We start from the raw sequence: 19,273 nt of genomic DNA on the forward strand, positions 1-19,273 counted from the left end.
GTTACTCGAGCATGGCTTCATAGTAGAAGAGCCTGGGTGCTGAACTGGAGAAACTTCCTCCTGACTCATTTCTTTGTGCTGAAATGTGGTGCTTTTAGAACTCACAGCTTCTTTCACAACAACATAAACACATGACCATTAACTCAAACTCTCTGCATGTATGTGTAAAAGAGCACTTCAGAAGGTCAACACGCAGATTTAAGGAAGTGAAACGTTTACCAACATGAACGCACAAATTGTTTTTTGGAAAAAGGATTTAAACCATTTTCATGTTTGTGTATAAGGAACTGTGAGACAGTTGGGGGGAATACAGACGGAGCCATGAGTATCTTATTTTAAATTTTGCAACGCACAAAAACTCTAAGGATGTGGTTGCTTGGCAGGTGTTTACTGCAGGATGAAATCCAATGGGAGCATTTATGCAGAGTTTACAGTGTTTTATGCAACATACTGGCTCTTATTCTGCAAACTCTTTGTTTTCATACATGGTTCAAATGGTGTTTAGGTATTGACTTTATTCTTTTTTTACACAGTGTGATCTTCTTATTCTAAACATTCATTTGTACGTGCATATGAAGGCAGCCCGATACGTCTGAGGAGGAAGCTTTTTAGAGAGATCAGACTAAACAAAAGCTGTAAGCTGCAGGCCACAAAACCAAGATAATAACTTTCCTTAATCTTAAGGTAGGATAATCTTGATTCATCGAATGCAGCTAGTGGAGACAAGGAAAAAAAAAAAACCAGTAAGATTAATGGGGAAACTAGTCTACACTACTTCCTGTGAAACAAGTTAAACTTCGCGTCTGGCCACAGGCTTTGTAAAAGTTGCATCACTCCTGTCGAAACCCTCTTTTCTGGCGGGAAAGGTTTGGCTGCTCTTGTGCAGCAAATCCTGCTCTCCCAGATCGAGATCTAGTGTTGGATGCATGCACACACAAGCATAAAGACTCAGAAGAGAACACAATAAAGCGCTTGCCCGTACGCATTCCATAAAAAATCCCCGAACCGCACAGTGAATAGACGGATCCCAACGGCTAAAGTTTGGGGTTATTACTGTAAAGACAAGATTAAGATGAGATATTTACAACTTTCCACTTTATGCAATTGTTTGTGTTGGAATTGTAGACTGATATCTTTGTGTAGACACGCTAAGAGCACAGTTTCCCAAACCACAAAAAGATACTATCGCTATGCAGGTCTTCACACCTCAGTGTAGTGGACGACAATTCCAGAATAGGTCATTTGTACAAATTCTGTTCAAATCTACACAAATTCACCTAAAGCCAAAAAAGGCCCTAAAGGCAACACTGAATAATTTTTAAAAAGGTATTTAAATTTGCAGATCCATCTGCAAAGAATAGATTTCAATAAATACATTTAAGGACATCATAAGAGACTCTGCTTGAACATTATTGCCCCTGTTCGGCCAACAATATTCGTAGCTTTAAATATTATATTCTCCCTGTTTTTGAATCTCACTCTTGATCTTCTGCACAAATAAACTTTTTTTGTGCATTTGCACATGTGTTGCTGTTTGTGGAATCACGGTTGGTTGAACTGCTGTTTATCTTGGCCAAGACAGCCTTGAAAATGTTTCTTCAAATGAAGAAGGTCTGAATGTCCATGGGCCTTTTGTTCCATCTGTGCCTCTTGGGTTTTCTCCAGGTTTCTTCCCACAGTGCAAAGCTAGTTTAAATGATCTTTCTCCCCATATGGAAAAGATATATATAAATCTTATAAAGTTTGTATCTGTCTTGTGTGAAACTTGTATGAAAAGCATACAAGAGTAAAAACAGATATAAGATCCCTTGAAAAATTATATAAATGAAACTTGTATGTTTTGGATACTTACTGAAAGTAATGAGAAAGTGGCCACTTTCATGAGTAAATCATATAAGCCTTATATGATTCGCTATATGAAGTAGACCACATCTTATGCAAGTCTTTTATAAGTTTTTACTATTTCTTTTCCATATGGGTCAGCTGCCCGTCGGTGCAAGTGTGGTCTCCATGAGTCTCCAGTGGTTCATAAAACTACAATAATACTTAATTTCTAATTGAAGTCAATATTGTTAAAAGCTGTAAAATAAAACTAAAGCTTTAATGAGGTAAAATGAGCACAGAATTCTCAAAGCTCTGCCAGTGCTGGCATGCAGCCAGTGTGAAAACTGAATGTGTTCAAACACAGCTCACTTCAGAATCAAATGTGGCTTCACAAATGAGACCTTTGATGTCGCCTCGCCCCTTTTTTGTGGTTTCGAGCATGTTTGAAAGCAAAGGATGCACAAAACACTTCTTAGCTTCGTATCTGACTGATTTTGTGTTATGAACCAAATCCAATAACTTTGTGTCTGAGTGTTCCCTCCATGTATGACAAACCATGTTGTGTAGGTGGTGCTCCATGTGCTCATCTACTCAATGATGCAAATACCTGAGCTATATAAGTTTTGCAAGAATTGTTTGGTTTTGCAGAAATGCGTCGTGTTAACCTGCTTTAATATGTTGTTGTTACTTTGTAGCGTAGTGCACCAAAATAGCCTAAAAAACAATTTGCAGTCATGATGCAGCAGCACAGCTGTGGATGCAGATATCAGCTAGTTCCCCCTTTTTTAGTATTGCTTAATAGAAGCTTAAATTACACATGCCTGAGCTTTCTCCAGGATTTCCACTTGAGCAGACACTAGTGTGCTTCTCACCCTGTGAAAGGGAAAATAGGCTCAGGTGACCTGACTTTGGTCAGGGGATGAAGATGGATGGCTGTTGCAATGTTTCCGACCAGTTTCACATTAGTTGCAGAGTATCTCATAGTCACTGCTCTTTGTCTTGCACTAGTGGGTCACCTGCACTGACTGATACAAGCTAATCCTCAGACTTTTATTTTCCCCAAAATGAGAAGAACCCAATTTATTTGATTGCAAAATCTTTCCTTTTTTGTAATGTTTGCACAAAACATAAATGAAAAAAAAAACTGCTGACTCCTGCTTGGTGTCAGGAAAGCATGTGGGCAAAAAAAATACTCGTTAAGTTTCTTTGGCAAGAAAACCAAAAGTCAGGAGGAGTTAAGCTGTAATTGTCCTGCCACGTGCCAACATTTCCTTGTTGTTGTGCCAACTTTCACCCATTTCCAGTCAATGAGCCCAGAGAACACTTTCAGTTTCGCCTGCTCACCTGTATAAATGCACCTGTAGCTCTCCTCCTCACACCATCGCCTCCTCTGCTCTCCTGAAAAAACTCGCTCAAGCAGCCAAGCCGCAGCAAACCTACGAAGAATCAGAGACATGGCTTCCCGAGTTGCAGCTCTGCTCTTGCTGGGTGTCCTCTGCTTTAGCTTTGCATCAGGTAAGACGGAGAGAAAACAGGTGCAGACTGCATGACATCTCTCAGATTTAAACTATCACATGTATAAAACCCTTCTGCCTGTTAAACTGACATTGGTGTTCCACGTGTCCTTACAAGTCTTCTCTTGTAATGTCTCCCTGCAGGTGAGATCGCAGTGGACTGCTGTCTGCAGGCTATCGACAAGCGTTTGCCCTCCAAAAACATCGTGGACTACATCATTCAGGAAGCTGGGAAAGGCTGTGAAATAAGCGCTACTGTGTAAGTGTCAAACACGTGTACAACATTCATGCATATGTATTAAGTAGTGAGTGTATTTGTGTAGGGATGCTTTCCTAAAGACCCACAGTGCCTGGTTTACCTGTATTTGCCTCATCTCACTTTACAATCTTATCTGCTTTTTCAGGTTCATTACCAACCATGGCAGAACTCTGTGTGTCATCCACCCCAGCCAGAAACCATGGGTGAGAAATCTCATCAATATCGTGAACAAGAAAAAGCAAGCACAACAGTAAATGAGGTGAGAACGAAGCGATTTCCTCACTCCATCACATGTGATTTTTAAAAATGTATTCCCTGTGCACCGGCTAATCAATGAATCTTCTGCTTTTTCTTAGATGAACAAACTCTGGGAAAGGATGGATGGAGACAACCAGATCTCATAGTCTGTGATGGCAATGTTGCACTGTAGAAGATTAAAACCTGTTAGAGCGATTACGGAGAAATCATCATTTCATCTTATTTATAATGTTGTCTTGTATAAGCTGCCATGCCTCAGCCATTGGCTCAGTATATATCTACATATGTGTTTCTTCTTTTTTTTGTGGTGACTGCGGTGAAACTGTGGTGAAACTCAAACTCTGAGACAGAGCAGCTGTGGACGTCCCTTTTTTCTTTCTTCCTTTTTGTTATGAATGATCCATAGAAATAGAAAGATTTGCCTGAACTTGCCCTGGAACTGACAGCAGTGTTACAATCCTGTTTCTGTCAAAGTGTCTGTGAATGAAAACACTCGCATTTCTGTTTTTGCAAGAGCTTGTACAAAATCTGACGACATGGCTTGTATATATCAAACGTATTGCAGAGAGTTATCCCAAAATAAACTTGGACATTGTTTTGTAAATTCTAGTTGCTGTCTTTTTCTTTATGACTAAATCGTCTGTTTCTCTAACAAATCATTCAAGAAAAGAAAAACAAAAGTTGTTACGTTTTCTAATTACACACACACACACACACACACACACACACACACACACACACACACACACACACACACACACACACACACACACACATTTCATTCACACACCAGAGAGCAACGTGGGATTCTGTATCTTGCCAAAGGATATTTGGCATGCAATTCCAATTCCTTCCAATTAGTATATGACCTGCTCTTCCTCCTGAGCTACAGCAATGCTGAAGTAAAATTCAAAGAATTAAAAAGCCCAAACAATAAAACAGAATAACACGATAGCTGAGAGTGAATGAAAACAAACTGAGCCATATCTGCTCAGTTAAAAGACGTGTGATGGTGGAGTGAACATGAGTTCCTTATCAGGGTGTATTTAGCGGTATCTCACTCTGCACCTCTGTGAGCGCGATGTGTTATCCAGCAGCCACACAGATGTTACCTGCTGATATGTGGAACTGATGTTGTCTCTACAAGTGCCAGGAGAACTATGAACACACACACTGAAGAACTGTTAAAGTGGACCAATTCTCCTCATTTCCAGGATCATATTTTTTATACTAGACTGAGTTTACATGATTATGATCAAAACAAACTTCTCATATACTGGGTCTTGCAGCAGAAACACGTCTGTTTAAGGCAACCCTTCCTTTAAGCTAACTGTCTTCTGATTGGCTTGTCCTTGCAAACAGAAGGTCAGAATAGCAAGCTGCTGAGGCTTCTGTGCTTACAGCCACAGCTGTAGCTAAGAGTAGAATAACCATCTAAAATTGAGTGTTTTGGACTTTTGGAGTATTTGCATATGACCTAACCTCTTTCCCAAAAAGTAGATTCTGTTCATCTGGACGTCGGGATGAACAGAATCTACTGTTCGGGATTTCCTTACCTGGATGATTGAGCATGCATCAGGACACTAATCTCATTATTTCAAATCTTTACAACTTTAATATAAGCAGCTACCATGGTAACAGCGTGCACAGTGTGACAGATAAGGGAAGTAAGAGGGTCAGAATAAGAGGTGACATTAAGATAAACATCTAAATGTCAGCTCGAGCTACACTTGTCATCATTTTCTAAATGTGATGTTGATGATGTGTGAGAGGTTAGCGGTGGTTACCGGTGTTTACCCTTCTTGTTGCTGTTTTGCTTGTGCGTACACGTCTTTAACTAAGTGTGCCTCCAACTCTCATGATGCTCGCCGCTGGAAAACAGTCTGCGCTGCATACATACTGTAGTAACTTGGTTCACATATGTTAGGTGATGGCTGTGTGTTGGCAGGAAAAGGACCCAAAGTGCAGACTCCGGAGACAGAAAGTAACTTAAAACAGCTTTAATGCTGAACTCAAAAGGGTAACAAAACAAGGAATACAAAATACGCTTACGCAGATGAAACACACAGCTAGATAAGGGTAGATTGCAACAAAGACAAAACTGAAACACAGGGCCTAAATACATAGAGGGAGCAATCAGGGAATGGGCAACAGGAGGGAAACACAGCTGGGGCAAATCAGGCCTAACGAAACAGGGGAAGCAAAACCAGACACATTAACATCAGACATGGACCTTCAAAATAAAACAGGAAACATAACACAGACTGAACTACAGACACAGACTGACTGGACACAGGGAGACAGCAACTAGAGAACACAGAGACATAAACCATAAGACATAACTCTAACAAAGAAACCAAAGACTAGAAATGATAAATAATATAATAAACTCAAAAACCCTGGGTCAACGACCCAGGCATCCTAACAACATATATAACAGTAAAACGTGGTTAATTGTTGCTTACATTTGTGATTTCCTCATGCATCAATGTACAGCTCTGGGAAAAGCATGTCAGATGTCTAGAATTTTACCCCTTTAGCATTTAGCGAGGTATCTCATTCGAGATATTTAAATCGACTTACCACGCACCTTAAAATGTTTACCAAGAAGAATCGACGTTGTTGTGTGAGTCAAATAATAACTGGAAAAGGTTATTTTTCTCTTTTTTACATGCTTCTCCTTTCCTTTTTGGTTACAGTTACCATTATATTGATTTTGCTGTTTCTGTGTAGTTTTTCAGGCATTTGGGGTTTATTATCGTTGTGTTTATTCATGTGGCAATAAATGATCAAATAACAGCTGTTTATTTAAATGAAAATGTTTGATAACGCCACTTCCAGGAAGCTGTGCCTGACAATTTATGAAACATTCAAATGGAAACTGGAGCTGGCCTAAAGACTCGACTGCTGTAAGTGTAAGTGACGAATGACTGGCGGTAAGCATGCCGAACATTTATGAGAATCCAGGCTGGGATTCAGAGGGTCTGAAAACAGGAAGTCCTTCCAGCTCATTTTGACCATTTGACCTGCTCGTAACAGAATCTCTGTGCTCACTTTAAAACTGTCCTGGGAGTCAAAGATTAGCGGTTCACAGCATTTATTTTGAGTTTCCCACAAGATACATGATCTGTATAACTACAGACCACCCAAAAAGGAAACACGCTACTGGGGGGGGGGGGGGGAGCACTTACTCTGGTCAGATCTGCTACAGATGTCCTTTCATAGCAAAACTAAATGCTTCAGATTTCTGTTGACTTTCACTCTTGTCTTATCGGTAACTAAAAAAAACCCCAAACAGTCCAATCTGAGACTTTCTCCAAACTTTACCGTAAGTGTGATTTGTAAAGACGGTCGGTTTAAGTCGCAAAATCCCAGAGAGCTCTGACTCAGTACTTCAGCATGCTTTAGGATTGTTTATCTTTCAGGTTTGTTTGCATTTCAACTTGGTTTCTTCCATCAGATTTTCATTTTCAGATACAATCTAAGTTTTCATGTTTTGTTGTTTTGCCATCACTTCCATATCTACAAAAGCCATATCTGGTTTATCAGGAGCTAGAAAATTCCCAGGTTTAACTACAACTTGGACACAGACTGGTAATCACAGACCGTATATAAAAAATGTTGCAACAAAATTAATTTGCATTATTGTTGGGGCGATCGTGGCTCAAGAGTTGGCAGTTCGTCTTGTAATTGGAAGGTTGCTGGTTCGAGCCCCGGCTCGGACAGTCTCGGTTGTTGTGTCCTTGGGCAAGACACTTCACCTACTGGTGTTGGCCAGAAGGGCTGATGGTGCGATATGGCAGCCTCGCTTCTGTCAGTCTGCCCCAGGGCAGCTGTGGCTTCCCTCCACCAGTGTGTGAATGAATAGTGGAATTGTAAAGTGCTTTGAGGGCCCCGAAAAGCGCTATATAAATGCAATCCATTATTATTATTACCATCTTTCCACCTGAGTTGGAAAGATGGCGCCAGCAGTATGCACGGCGACAGGTCAGTCAACTCTGCTAGCTTTGCTTTGGCTTTCGCTAGCCTTATCCTTTTCTATTTTATCCCAAAATGCCCTCGCTCTGCGTGTGTACAATCGCCAGTTACTCTTAGAAATCAAAGCATCGTATGACCTGGCTCTTAAACAAACGGAGACAGGAGATGATTATGGGCCTCCTCCACCACTTTTTGAGCCCTATATTCCGGTTTATCTGTGCCAACACTCCTACACCACTTCCTGGAAGAAGCGCCCAAGGAAACGAGGAAAGCGGGCAGGTACACTCATCAAAGTCCGAGCTCTTCTCCGTGCTTCTCGTGGAACTACTGGACCAGCAGAGTGCATCTTTAGATGGATCCTGCCTGTTGTCCCTGGAGCTCCCACGACACTTGATCCCCCGTTCTCAGCTTTCTATTTCCCTAAGCGACCTCGGACCCGTGGATGCGGTGTGGACCACAGAAATCTTCGCACACTTAACCGAGCTGGAATATCTGATGTTAGGATCTACGCTCTCCAAATGGCTTTACTAAATGTAAGATCATTAGCAAACAAGACGTTTGTATTAAATTACTTCCTAAAGTCACAACAGTTGGACTTTCTGTTTCTGACAGAAACATTCAACCCGGTGAGTCTGTAGCTTTTTCGGAACTGGTTCCTCCTAATTTCTCATTCTTCAGTCTCCCTCGGCCCTCTGGTAGGGGGGGGAGGCTTAGCCACCGTGTTCAACGCTCGATTTCATTGCCATCAAACATTACAGCACGACTCATTTTCTAGTTTTGAACTCCAGCTGTTTGAGCTACACCTAAACTCTGCTGCGCCTTTGCTGTGTGCCCTCATATACCGTCCTCCCAAGTTTAATAAGGATTTTATCAAAGAGTTTTCAGGTTTTATGGCTGGAATTGTTCTTAATTTCGACAGTTTTTTAATCCTTGGTGATTTTAACATCCATGTCTGCTGTGACTCTAAACCTTTGGTCAAGGACTTTTTAAATATTATTGACTCTTTTAACTTGACCCAGTGGGTTACCGGTCCCACGCATGAAAGAGGTCACACACTGGACTTGGTGCTCTCCCATGGGCTGGATGTGTGCATCACGGAAATATCCGAGTTGCGCATCTCCGATCATCTTCCTGTGTTGTTCACTCTAACGCTGCGCTGCTCGGTAGATAAGCCGTACGCTCCAGCGCGCAAAAAGCGAGCGCTTAACGCTCTAACAGCGCCCGCTTTTTCTGCTGCCTTTATGGATTCTGGAATAATTAACTCCAACTGTAAAAGTGTTGAGGACCTTTCTGACATTCTTCATTCTACCTGCACTGATATCTTGGACTCTATTGCTCCGCTCAGGACTGTGCGCGCTAAACATTTATCAGAGCCATGGTTGAACGAACATACGCGCTCCCTCAGACGTGACTACAGACGCGCCGAAAGGAGATGGAAAAAGGACAGATTGCACGTTTCCCTACAGATTTTAAGGATTCGTCTTTCTGCTTACCAAGAAGCTGTAAAAACTGCAAAGACAAAGTTTGTCTCAAATTTAGTGTCAGTAAACAGTCACAGGCCTCAGGTACTTTTTAATGTCCTTAACCGCTTTCTTAGTTCACGTGATAATGCTGGAGTCATTTCTTCACCAAGTATGTGCGATGATTTTTTAGCATTTTTTAATGACAAGATTCTATCGATTAGGACTCTTGTCTTGTCGTCTGCTGCTTCAGATCCGAGTCTTTTTCCTGTGTGCTCAGCTGTCTTAGAGCAGTTTGATCCCGTCTCCCTTAATGACTTGACTGCGGTAGTTAGTAACCTAAGATCATCACACTGCCCTTCTGATTGTCTCCCTCCAAGCTTGCTTAAAAGCACTTTTAATACTGTTGGGCCTTTTATCCTGAGATTAATTAATATGTCCCTTGCTACAGGCTGCGTCCCATCATGCTTTAAACAAGCTATAGTTCAGCCTCTTCTTAAAAAACAAAACCTGGACCCAACTGTTCTGTCCAACTACAGGCCAATCTCAAAGCTTCCATTTCTATCTAAAGTCTTGGAGAAAGTGGTCTACCTACAGTTGCAGGCCCACCTTGATTTTAATATGATTTCTGAAAAATTTCAATCTGGTTTTAAATCACTACATAGCACTGAGACGGCACTTTTAAGGATTTTTAATGATATTCTTTTAACTCTGAACGCTGGCAGCCCTGCTGCCCTTTTATTGTTGGACTTGTCAGCAGCTTTTGACACGGTCGACCATGACATCCTGTTATCACGGCTAGAATTTCATGCTGGCCTAAAAGGATCTGCCCTACAGTGGTTTCGGTCCTATTTGTCAGAAAGGTCTTTTCATGTCAATATGGGCCCCCACAACTCCAAAACAGCCCCTCTTAAATACGGTGTACCTCAAGGCTCTATTTTGGGTCCTGCCCTGTTCGCACTCTATTTGTTGCCATTGGGCTCCATCTTCTCGCGGTACAGCATTTCATTTCACTGTTTTGCTGATGATTTGCAGATTTATCTACCTTTAAAAGCAGGGTCAGACCATCCCCAGCTCTTATTACGCTGCCTTGACGATGTCAAACAGTGGTTGTCATTAAATTTTTTAAAGCTAAATGAAAATAAAATTGAGGTTGTCATTTTTGGCAACTTTAATCATATCGACAGCACTCTGGGCGCCCTTTCCTCGTATTGTAAAACACATGTAAAAAACCTCGGTGTCTACATTGATGGTTCTTTTAAATTGAATAAGCAGGTGAGTGCAGTAGTTCAGTCCTGCTTTTTTCAGCTAAGACAGCTAGCCAAGGTAAAGCCATACCTCCCGGCTAACGTCTTTGAGTGTGTTATTCACCTTTTCCTTACTTGCAGATTAGACTACTGCAATTCATTGTATTATGGTCTAGATCAGGCCACCATCCATCGTCTTCAGATGGTTCAAAATGCAGCTGCTCGCCTGCTAACTGGTACCAAACGGAGAGAGCATATAACCCCAGTTTTAGCTTCTTTACACTGGCTTCCTGTCTCCTACAGGATCCAATTTAAAGTTTTACTTTTTGTTTTTAAGTCACTTAATGCCCGAGCCCCTCCTTACCTGTCTGAGCTCCTCTCTGCCTATGCTCCAGGAAAGACCATGAGGTCTAGCTCAAAATTAATGCTGTCCATCCCACGGACTTATCTCAAATCCCGTGGTGATAGATCCTTCTCTGTGGCAGGTCCCAGACTCTGGAATAGTCTCCCCTTAAATATTAGATCTGCACAAACACTTGAGCAATTTAAATCTTTACTAAAGACACATTTTTATGCCCTGGCTTTTAACACACTATGATCCAAGCATTTTGGTCTTATTTGAATCAGTTTTAGTTATTGTTTTAATTCTTTTATTGTCCTATTATTGTTTTTTATTGTTATTATTGTATTACATTGTTGCTTTTTAATGCCATTTTTATATTGTTAAGCACTTTGTGCAGCATTGGCTGTTTGAAATGTGCTATATAAATAAATTTGACCTTGACCTTGACCTACAATATAAAGTGCCTTGAGGTGAATGTTACTGTGATTTGGCACTACATAAACAAAACTGAACTGAATTGAACTGAAAACCACCTCAATATTTTGTGCACTAACATTTTGAGGATGCCCATCACCATCGTGGTATTTGAAACCAGATTTGACCATATTGGGATGAGAGGGTGGAGTTATTAGCTCAGTTATCAGCTAGTATTAGCAAGCCTAGTTAGTTACAGGATCGATCAACAGGACATGTTCCTGTCATGGAATCTGTTACCAAACAGTAACCAGACATCTGATGCGGACATGTGAGTGCAACAATCAGCTGTTTGTGAGGGCTGACTGCTCTCTGGAGGATGCTGCTAAAAAGCTTCTTTCAGCTTCTCCTTATTTGCAAGGAGCACCGCAGTGGATGGATGTGCATAACTGATGGTTTAAAAATCCAGATGCACTTCCTGATGCAGTCCTATTAAGGAGTATTAGGGCCACATTAAGAAAAAAACTGTTGATCATTTTGAGATTGAAGGCAAAAGTTGAAATGTGGAGATTACAGTTGTTGTTGCCACGGCTGCTAAACCCCTTGTGTAAGTGAGTTATTGAAAGCAACTGATCCACCGTCTTGCGATAGAACAGACATCCTCTGTATTGCACGAGCGTTCAGCCATCGATGACCTCGCATCCGTCCATTGCCAGACATTTCATTTTGTGCAAATCCACTCTTCCAGGTTTGTGTTTTTCTGTCTGACCAGATGCAGCTTTCTGCACCATGGTTTCATGCATCATGACACTGTTTATGTGCTAAAAAAAGTTCTTCCTTGTTACTAAAACCGATTCTCGATTTCATTACAGCAGTCGTAGCAGTTTGTCTTGAAATGACAGCTGTAACCTCCACATCTCTAAAATAAAATAAAATCTTTGGGCCCCATTTATTCTGGACTTCTTGAGAATGCTCCATATGAAAGTGCAAAAGCGTGGGATTTCAGTGACATCTGCAGCACTTTATTTTCAGCCCATGGCTTGCACGTTTTCAATTCCACACTGCAAAAAAAAAAAAAAGAAGACATCAGTGTGGTATTAACCACTTGTGTGAAAAAGTGGGTAAAGGTAAAAGGTGAAAGTTTTCTGAAATGAGTATGGATGACCTCTGGCCTTGTTTAACTCTAATCTTTATGCCTACCTGCATCAGTAACCGTAGATAAACTATTCTCGTAAGCATGTCTTCAAAGACACATTGCAAAAGGTAAAACATGTCCTTTCTTGTTCATGCAGGACGCAGATATATAATGAGAGACTTTTTCCAACACAGTCCTTTCACATGGACTACTTAATGGAATCCTGCCAGAGGCTATAATTCAGGCGTATTAACTTTTAAAAAATGTTCCTGTAAGTGCTTCAGCAGGGAAAGTCCAAACACTGCAATCGCCCGATAAGGCAAACTTCCACCCAGCAGGTTACAAGAAACTGAAACTCACTGCAATGACACGTGAGAATCAGTGTTTACTCCTGTTAATGCATTAAGACGGCCGTGCAAGCAACTTCTTATTTTCTTCAACAAGTTGTTCAAAAGTAAGAGGTCACCAGTCTGTCACAATTGTTCTAAGTTCCTCAATACTATAAGGGGGGGAAGAGAAAGCTGCTCTTTACAGACACCACATTCAGCTGCAGCGGTATCTGTTTCATTGGAAGTACAGCTGTTCCATGGAGGTGTCATTTACGTAGGAACAGATCAACGAGGAAGTTTACAACAGAGTGTTGTAATAATGGGAATCTTTATTCTTATCGCAGGTCCTGATTTGATTGTTTCTGGTCAGACAAGTCTACAGCTGAAAAGTAAAATAGACCCTGAGGGTACTTCACCTCAAGTTTGAAGAAAACTGTGTTATAGGAGGCTAAAGAGCTCTCTGCTAAGAGCACTGCTTCTTATCTCAAAGTTGTTTGTTTTCTTTATTCCAGCTAAGCTATGCTGAAGGTCAAATTATTGGAGAATGAGGGCATGCATGTTTATTTAAAATAACAAAAAACATCCATGCATCAGTTTCACACATATCAGCTCAGTTTGAGGCTACCAGTTAATCTAAACTCAGGCATGTTTTTGGACTGCAGGAGGAAGCCAGAGTAGCTTCACAGAAATGGGGAGAGCATGCAAACTCCACACAGAGATGCCCCAGATGGGATTTAAACCAAAGCCCTTCTTGCTGTGAGACAACAGAAATGTGCATTGCTCTATGTCAACCTGACGGTAAATTCACTCTACTCCACAGTCAACAGATTTCAATCCACTGGAGCACCTTTGGGATGGAGATTATTGTCATGAATGTGCAGCCGACAAATCTGCAGCCACTGTGGGACGCTATGATGCTGTGAACTGATTTGATTTGATTTGATTTGATATACCTTTATTAGTCCCACAAGGGGAAATTTCATGTTAAGGCTGCCGACGTATTGCACGCAATGGCGGCGCCATCTTACCCTCCGACCATACATACATTACACAAAAACATCACATGGGGAAGACAGGTCAGAGAGGTATAACAATGGAAAATGCACCACATGAGGAAAGATAAGGAGAAAAAAAAAAAACTTCCCCCAGACTGAGCTCAAACAGGGAGATCAGTTTGAGAACAGAAAAAAACACCTCTGCACATAGCACATGAAAAAACTCTTAATACACCAAAGAAACACATGACAAGCAACAGGGATGGGTAAAGGGTGAGAGACAGCCAATGTAGACAGTGCATCCGGGCCTGCAGCCTATGCGCTGGTCTCCTTGACCCACCGTCAGCATCGGAAGGGAATAAGCGTCGAAGGCGTTTGGAGGGGGGAGCGTATATCTGCATGTGTATATATATGTCTGTGTGTGTCCAGAGTTCAGCTGAGACAGTGTCCTTCGCTCTGCCAGGCTAAGTAAACAGTCTTCCAGCCAACCCAGGTGGCCTTGCATAGAATGGGAAGAACAGTCTAAGCACAGTCTGTCATCAGGGTGTTGTTGTTCAGCTCCAGCCTTGAGACCGCAGCTGGCGCCAAAGGGGTATCCGCATGAAGTAATGGTGGTTTTTAGTTTAGTGCAAACAACTCATATGAATTTCAAAGCAACTGGCACTAAAATAGATAGAACTGAATTAAAAGTCAGACAACATTTGAAAAAGAGTCTTTTTAAGGCCGTTTTTAAAGATGCTTGGAACAACACTCGGGATGACAGGCAGTGTATGTTCTTCACAATCCAGTCCCACTAAGTACCCCAACGACCCTCTTTCCATTTCTCTTCTGTTCAACAAAGGAACATTTCCATACATAATTCAAAAAATGATTGTTGCACAAAAACCCACAATTTCTCAGAGATAGTTAGGATTTTGGAAACATCATCAGGAAATCAGTTTGTGACACATTCATGTGAGGTGCTGTAGCGTAAGTGTGACAGACTGGTGACCTCTGGGAGGCCAAGAGGATGCACGAGTCTCCCTAACCAGAGGATTGATGTCCCACTAGTTTTAATGTACAGGCAGTGTGCTTTGGGAAACAAATGTGTTTAAAGTTGAGCTTTTGTTTCACTTGTGTACACACCCTGTGCTTCATAGGTTTGCTTTAAGCTATGCCTTATTTAGCTGTACGGAATTTTGCAAAGGACTGAGCCCAAGTCCACTAGATTCAGCACACAGCGATACAAGTCAAATGCCTAATTTTTCATCCATAAAATCCTTTAGTTGTTTCTAATCTATATGACCGAAGCATTTAACTGTACTATATTTGTTCTTGTTACTTTAATATCTCCATAGAAGCTGTTAAACAATATGGGAAATATCAGTGGACACAGTGACTGAGAATACATTCCAATGTGGTCCTGTGGGGCTCCCAAAAGCAGACTACAGTTTTTTGTTTGTTTGTTTTTTTTAATCTATTTTTAAAGTCAGTGCAAGAGTCACACGTTTGTGTTTGCATGGTTTCTCTCCTGCCACTCCAGCTACCCCCCACAGTCCAAACACATGCACTGGTTAGGTAAACTAGTAGGTGTGAGTGGCTGTTTGTCTCCTTAATCCTGTGATAAACCAGCGACTAGTCCAGGGTGTACACTACCTCTCACCTTATAAGAGGCTTGGATAGACTTCTCCACCTGCGCAGACCTGAATTGGATAAGTGGAAGAAAATGGATGGATGCTACAAACTCCTGGGGTTTGATCAAATGTGTGTTTATGGTTATGTCTGATTAATTTCATCTTGTTATCGTCAACAGGCAGTGCATGCCAAGAAACAGCTGTTAAAGCTAAATAAAAGAGGGGATTTTTCTTTGGTTGAGAGGGAAGGGTTTAGGAGAAGTAGAAACGGGAAGAACAAAGTGGGATGATGAAAAGTGAAAGTTTGAACAGGCCGTTTGCATCCTATATAAGGAGTGCTGCAGCAGCAGTCCCCTCACTTCATTTGCCACAGTAGGTGTTGAAAGGAAGAACAGGCTCTGCATCAGCCCATCTGTCTCCAGAGAAACCAAAAGGCAACTCTTCCTGCAAGACCAGACATGGCTCCAAGGGGTGACGGCAGACTCTTCCTCTCCATCTTTTTCATCGCTTGTTACTGCACAGGTGAGTTTCTCTCAGGCATCCTCCATTGCCAAATTTTTTTATTTTCTATTCAGGCATTTTCAACTTAGGCAGAAATATGAAATGAATCACTGCAAAAACATGTCTGTAGGCTTAAAGGGATGCAATGTATCTTTAAAAAATAATCACTTCAAATGACTAATAGAGAAAGCAGTAATCCTAAATATACATCTGTGGTTCTGTAGAGTTGAGTTTTGCTTTTTCTGATTCCAAATATGTTTGCAGACATTCCTGGAAGATTTGCTATTGAATCATTAAAGAGTAATTTTTGAGAGCTGATCAAAAGAGGACAACAAGTCTCTTGCAGGATGTAGAGATGAGGGTGACATCCAGTAAAAATATAGTAAGATGATCAGCAGAATATTAAGTAAATGTGAAAATTAACTATAAATATGCTGATAAGCATTGCTTATCAGTGCAATGGCAAAGGTGTGGCGGTGGCATTCCCCTCACCTTGTTGCATTCCTTGTTGTAGATGAAAGCCAAAGTTGAACTGTGGAAAATCCCTGTCCAGTGACAAACGTGCCATGCCCTTGGGCGTGTTTGTCACTCTGGGGACTGCATCCTAATAAGTACTAATAAGTTGCACGCAATACCACGTAGCGCTGAACAAAACTTTCCTGGAAATATGTTCTTTAAATATATAAAAGTAGTAATATCAAGAAAAATGGGCATTTAAGCCAAAATGATGCAACTAAAAAGAAAAATCTTAAAAACTATGAATGAAAAGAGGCAAATATCAGAACCTGATATGTAACCTGACACTTAAAAAACTATAACAGCTGTATTGTTTTCCTGTAAAACCTCACAGCTCAGCTGGACCTAACCTACGTCACCTTGTCCTTCACACACAAACATGACCTCAGAGACAGAGCATGTGCTCGTGGTTTCAATGTGCAGTTTCGTTTTGGAGCGTCACCTTTTGCTGACACGGTCTTCTTTGTGTTTCAGTGACGCTGGCACAGGTGCCCGTTGACTGCTGCTTGAAGGTGGCAACAAAACCTATCATGAAAAATATGGTCGCAAACTACCGCCATCAGGTCCAGGGACAAGGCTGCGCTATTGATGCCACAATGTAAGTTCTGATGAGGTGCAGTGGATTATGTATGTAAGGGATCAGGATATAGAGACATGCTGCTATCACAGGCTCATTTTGACTTGAGTAATTTGTGTTCTTGCAGTTTTCTGTCCAGAGGTGGCCGGACAATGTGCGCCCCCGTTAATGAAAAGTGGGTCGAAGATCTGAAAAGCCACGTGGATCAGCTGAGGAAAATCTGCAAGAAACAAAACTACAAGGTACGTTCACTCTACTCTGCTTCTCAGCAAGATAAACTCTTTAGATGTTTTTAAACGTGATGGTGACCCTACTTAAGAGAAATACACTTGATTTGAAGGAATAGTGCAGCTTTTTAGGAATGTAAGCTGCAGTTTTAAGAAGACTGCTTATGTGCGCTGAACAGGTACTCCCAGAAAATCATCATATTAGTCCCTGCTGTGTGAAACTTATCTTCAGGCAAAGTTAAAACCAAGCAGTGAATTTAAAAGAAGTGGAAACACTGCAAAACACAAAGGTGCAAATTTTAAATCAAATCAAAGTCTTTTTAATATTAAAACACCGGAACCTCCTAACATGGACTTTCTACATCAGTAAGATGTTAGTTTAATCTCCTGCTTTATCTCCAATTCGTCTCCTTTTGCTTTCTTTGTCTGTGACGAATTAATCCTGCCTGAAACATCTGGATTTCAATTGTTTTTACATTACTGAACATAAGTCACTTTCAGCTTGAAGACTGTTTTGTAGTCATTACTATGTTAGGTTTAGACACTGAGGTTAGAGGTCAGGCAAAGATGGGTGTTTTGGATAAAATATAACCCTTAAACAGATGTTTATTATTTGTTTATTGACACCAGTACACATTTTCACATGCAATTGTTCTTATTTTACAATATAATATTTACTAAGCAATACAATAAATAAATAATAAAATGTCTTCAAATAAAAACACCAGAAAAAGCTACAACGTATTAAATAGTGAGATTTAGAAATGTTAGATCATATATATTTGGACTTTATGCTGTCGTGGCATCATCAGTTAAATTCCTCACAGACTTTAACCAAAGCATCCACATGTTTCAAGCCTCATTTAATTTCAAGTGTTTTGAGGTCAATGAACTGTTAAACCGCTAATCCTGATACTAGTCATGTGGTTGTGCTCACCTCTCACCTTCAGCTGTTTGCTAGGTGCACATTTTTACCGTCTTCCTCTGTGTTGCTTTTGTGATAGATAGTTGTTGTTTTTTTAAAACACTCTCTTTCATTCCTTGCTAGTGACCCGTACGTTTTTATCTTAGAAAGCACAAGTTGTAATCACTTAATCGCTGTTCTTGCACTCCACTGGATTACACAAGAGTCCCTTGTTACTATGTCATTAGGCACCATGCTTGACAAAACAGGAAGTTAAAGCCGTGGTGAAAATAATGACCTTGGGGTTTCTGAACATTTGTATTCCTACAGGGCAGACGCTGCAATGGAGTGAAACCCTAGTGAATCAAACTTTGACCCTTCAGCCAGAGCAGTGGTTCCAAGTCAGCGAGGAGAAAGATGGGATCAACCACAACATGAATAAATTAAGAATTTAAGCTTAATATGAAAATGATCAGCTATTTTTCTGCCTACTAAAACAATATCTTGCCTTTTTTTATGTAACTATCAATTTTATGGAAGACAAAATATTTTGAAGGACTTTATGTTTTTTATTCTGTGTGTTTTGTAAAAGGTCTGTGATATCGGTACATGGAAAAACTGAAAATGTGATTGTTTGTTTAGTGTCTGGTTCACTAAGCAACTTAAAACTCAGGAACAAGCAGTTTGTTGGTCATATGGATTTATGTGAGTGTTGATATTATCAAAATAAAGCTTCCCCCCAAAAAATCCAAATCGTGCCTGTGGTTCTTTGTTGATGACACTCTACTCTCTGTTAAGACTGAAAATGAGTAAATGACCTTCACTAAAATGCTATAATTCATCTTAATGTAGATATATATTCAGACCTTGGCTTATTTAGCTGTACAATAGGGGCTGAGCCCATGTTCATAGTTTTGGTCCTGATTTTTAGCACCTACATTGTCACGAGTCAAACATCTGTGTGGAAAATATTTGCCCCTTCTTTATTTCTTTGCATATTTGTCACATTAACATGTTTCAGATCATCAAAGAAATGCTATTTTTGCACTGAAGTGTTTGGATGACTGAGAATGACTCTTTCACATCTCTGTGGAGAACCTTTGGCCAATATTATTGAGAAATTTGTTGTAATTGAGACACACTGGAGAGTTTTCTAGCATGACCAGCCTACTTACAGTC

The 19,273-nt window shown here is 40.7% G+C and overlaps 2 protein-coding genes across 2 annotated transcripts; both read left to right on the forward strand.

The window, feature by feature from the left end:
* The first annotated feature begins 3,278 nt into the window (after positions 1–3,278).
* On the forward strand, positions 3,279–3,851 carry LOC134639518 (C-C motif chemokine 20-like). Its single transcript, XM_063490754.1, has 3 exons — positions 3,279–3,339; positions 3,483–3,597; positions 3,743–3,851. The coding sequence occupies exons 1-3, from the start codon at positions 3,279–3,281 to the stop codon at positions 3,849–3,851; spliced, it is 285 nt and encodes a 94-aa protein (XP_063346824.1).
* An 11,866-nt stretch (positions 3,852–15,717) lies between these two features.
* Positions 15,718–18,828, forward strand: LOC134639130 (C-C motif chemokine 2-like). The gene is made up of 4 exons (XM_063490201.1): positions 15,718–15,891; positions 16,861–16,984; positions 17,091–17,205; positions 18,425–18,828. The coding sequence occupies exons 1-4, from the start codon at positions 15,828–15,830 to the stop codon at positions 18,452–18,454; spliced, it is 333 nt and encodes a 110-aa protein (XP_063346271.1). The 5' UTR covers positions 15,718–15,827; the 3' UTR covers positions 18,455–18,828.
* Positions 18,829–19,273: the final 445 nt, after the last annotated feature.

The sequence above is a fragment of the Pelmatolapia mariae genome, linkage group LG12 (assembly GCF_036321145.2).
Source record: "Pelmatolapia mariae isolate MD_Pm_ZW linkage group LG12, Pm_UMD_F_2, whole genome shotgun sequence".
Taxonomy (NCBI): Eukaryota; Metazoa; Chordata; class Actinopteri; order Cichliformes; family Cichlidae; genus Pelmatolapia; species Pelmatolapia mariae.

Coding starts and splice junctions, on each gene's coding strand:
- LOC134639518 (XM_063490754.1), top strand. CDS start 3,279: ATGGCTTCCCGAGTTGCAGCTCTGCTCTTGCTGGGTGTCCTCTGCTTT. Junction 3,340..3,482: donor CTGCTTTAGCTTTGCATCAG/GTAAGACGGAGA, acceptor GTCTCCCTGCAG/GTGAGATCGCAGTGGACTGC. Junction 3,598..3,742: donor TGTGAAATAAGCGCTACTGT/GTAAGTGTCAAA, acceptor CTGCTTTTTCAG/GTTCATTACCAACCATGGCA.
- LOC134639130 (XM_063490201.1), top strand. CDS start 15,828: ATGGCTCCAAGGGGTGACGGCAGACTCTTCCTCTCCATCTTTTTCATC. Junction 15,892..16,860: donor CATCGCTTGTTACTGCACAG/GTGAGTTTCTCT, acceptor TTTGTGTTTCAG/TGACGCTGGCACAGGTGCCC. Junction 16,985..17,090: donor TGCGCTATTGATGCCACAAT/GTAAGTTCTGAT, acceptor GTGTTCTTGCAG/TTTTCTGTCCAGAGGTGGCC.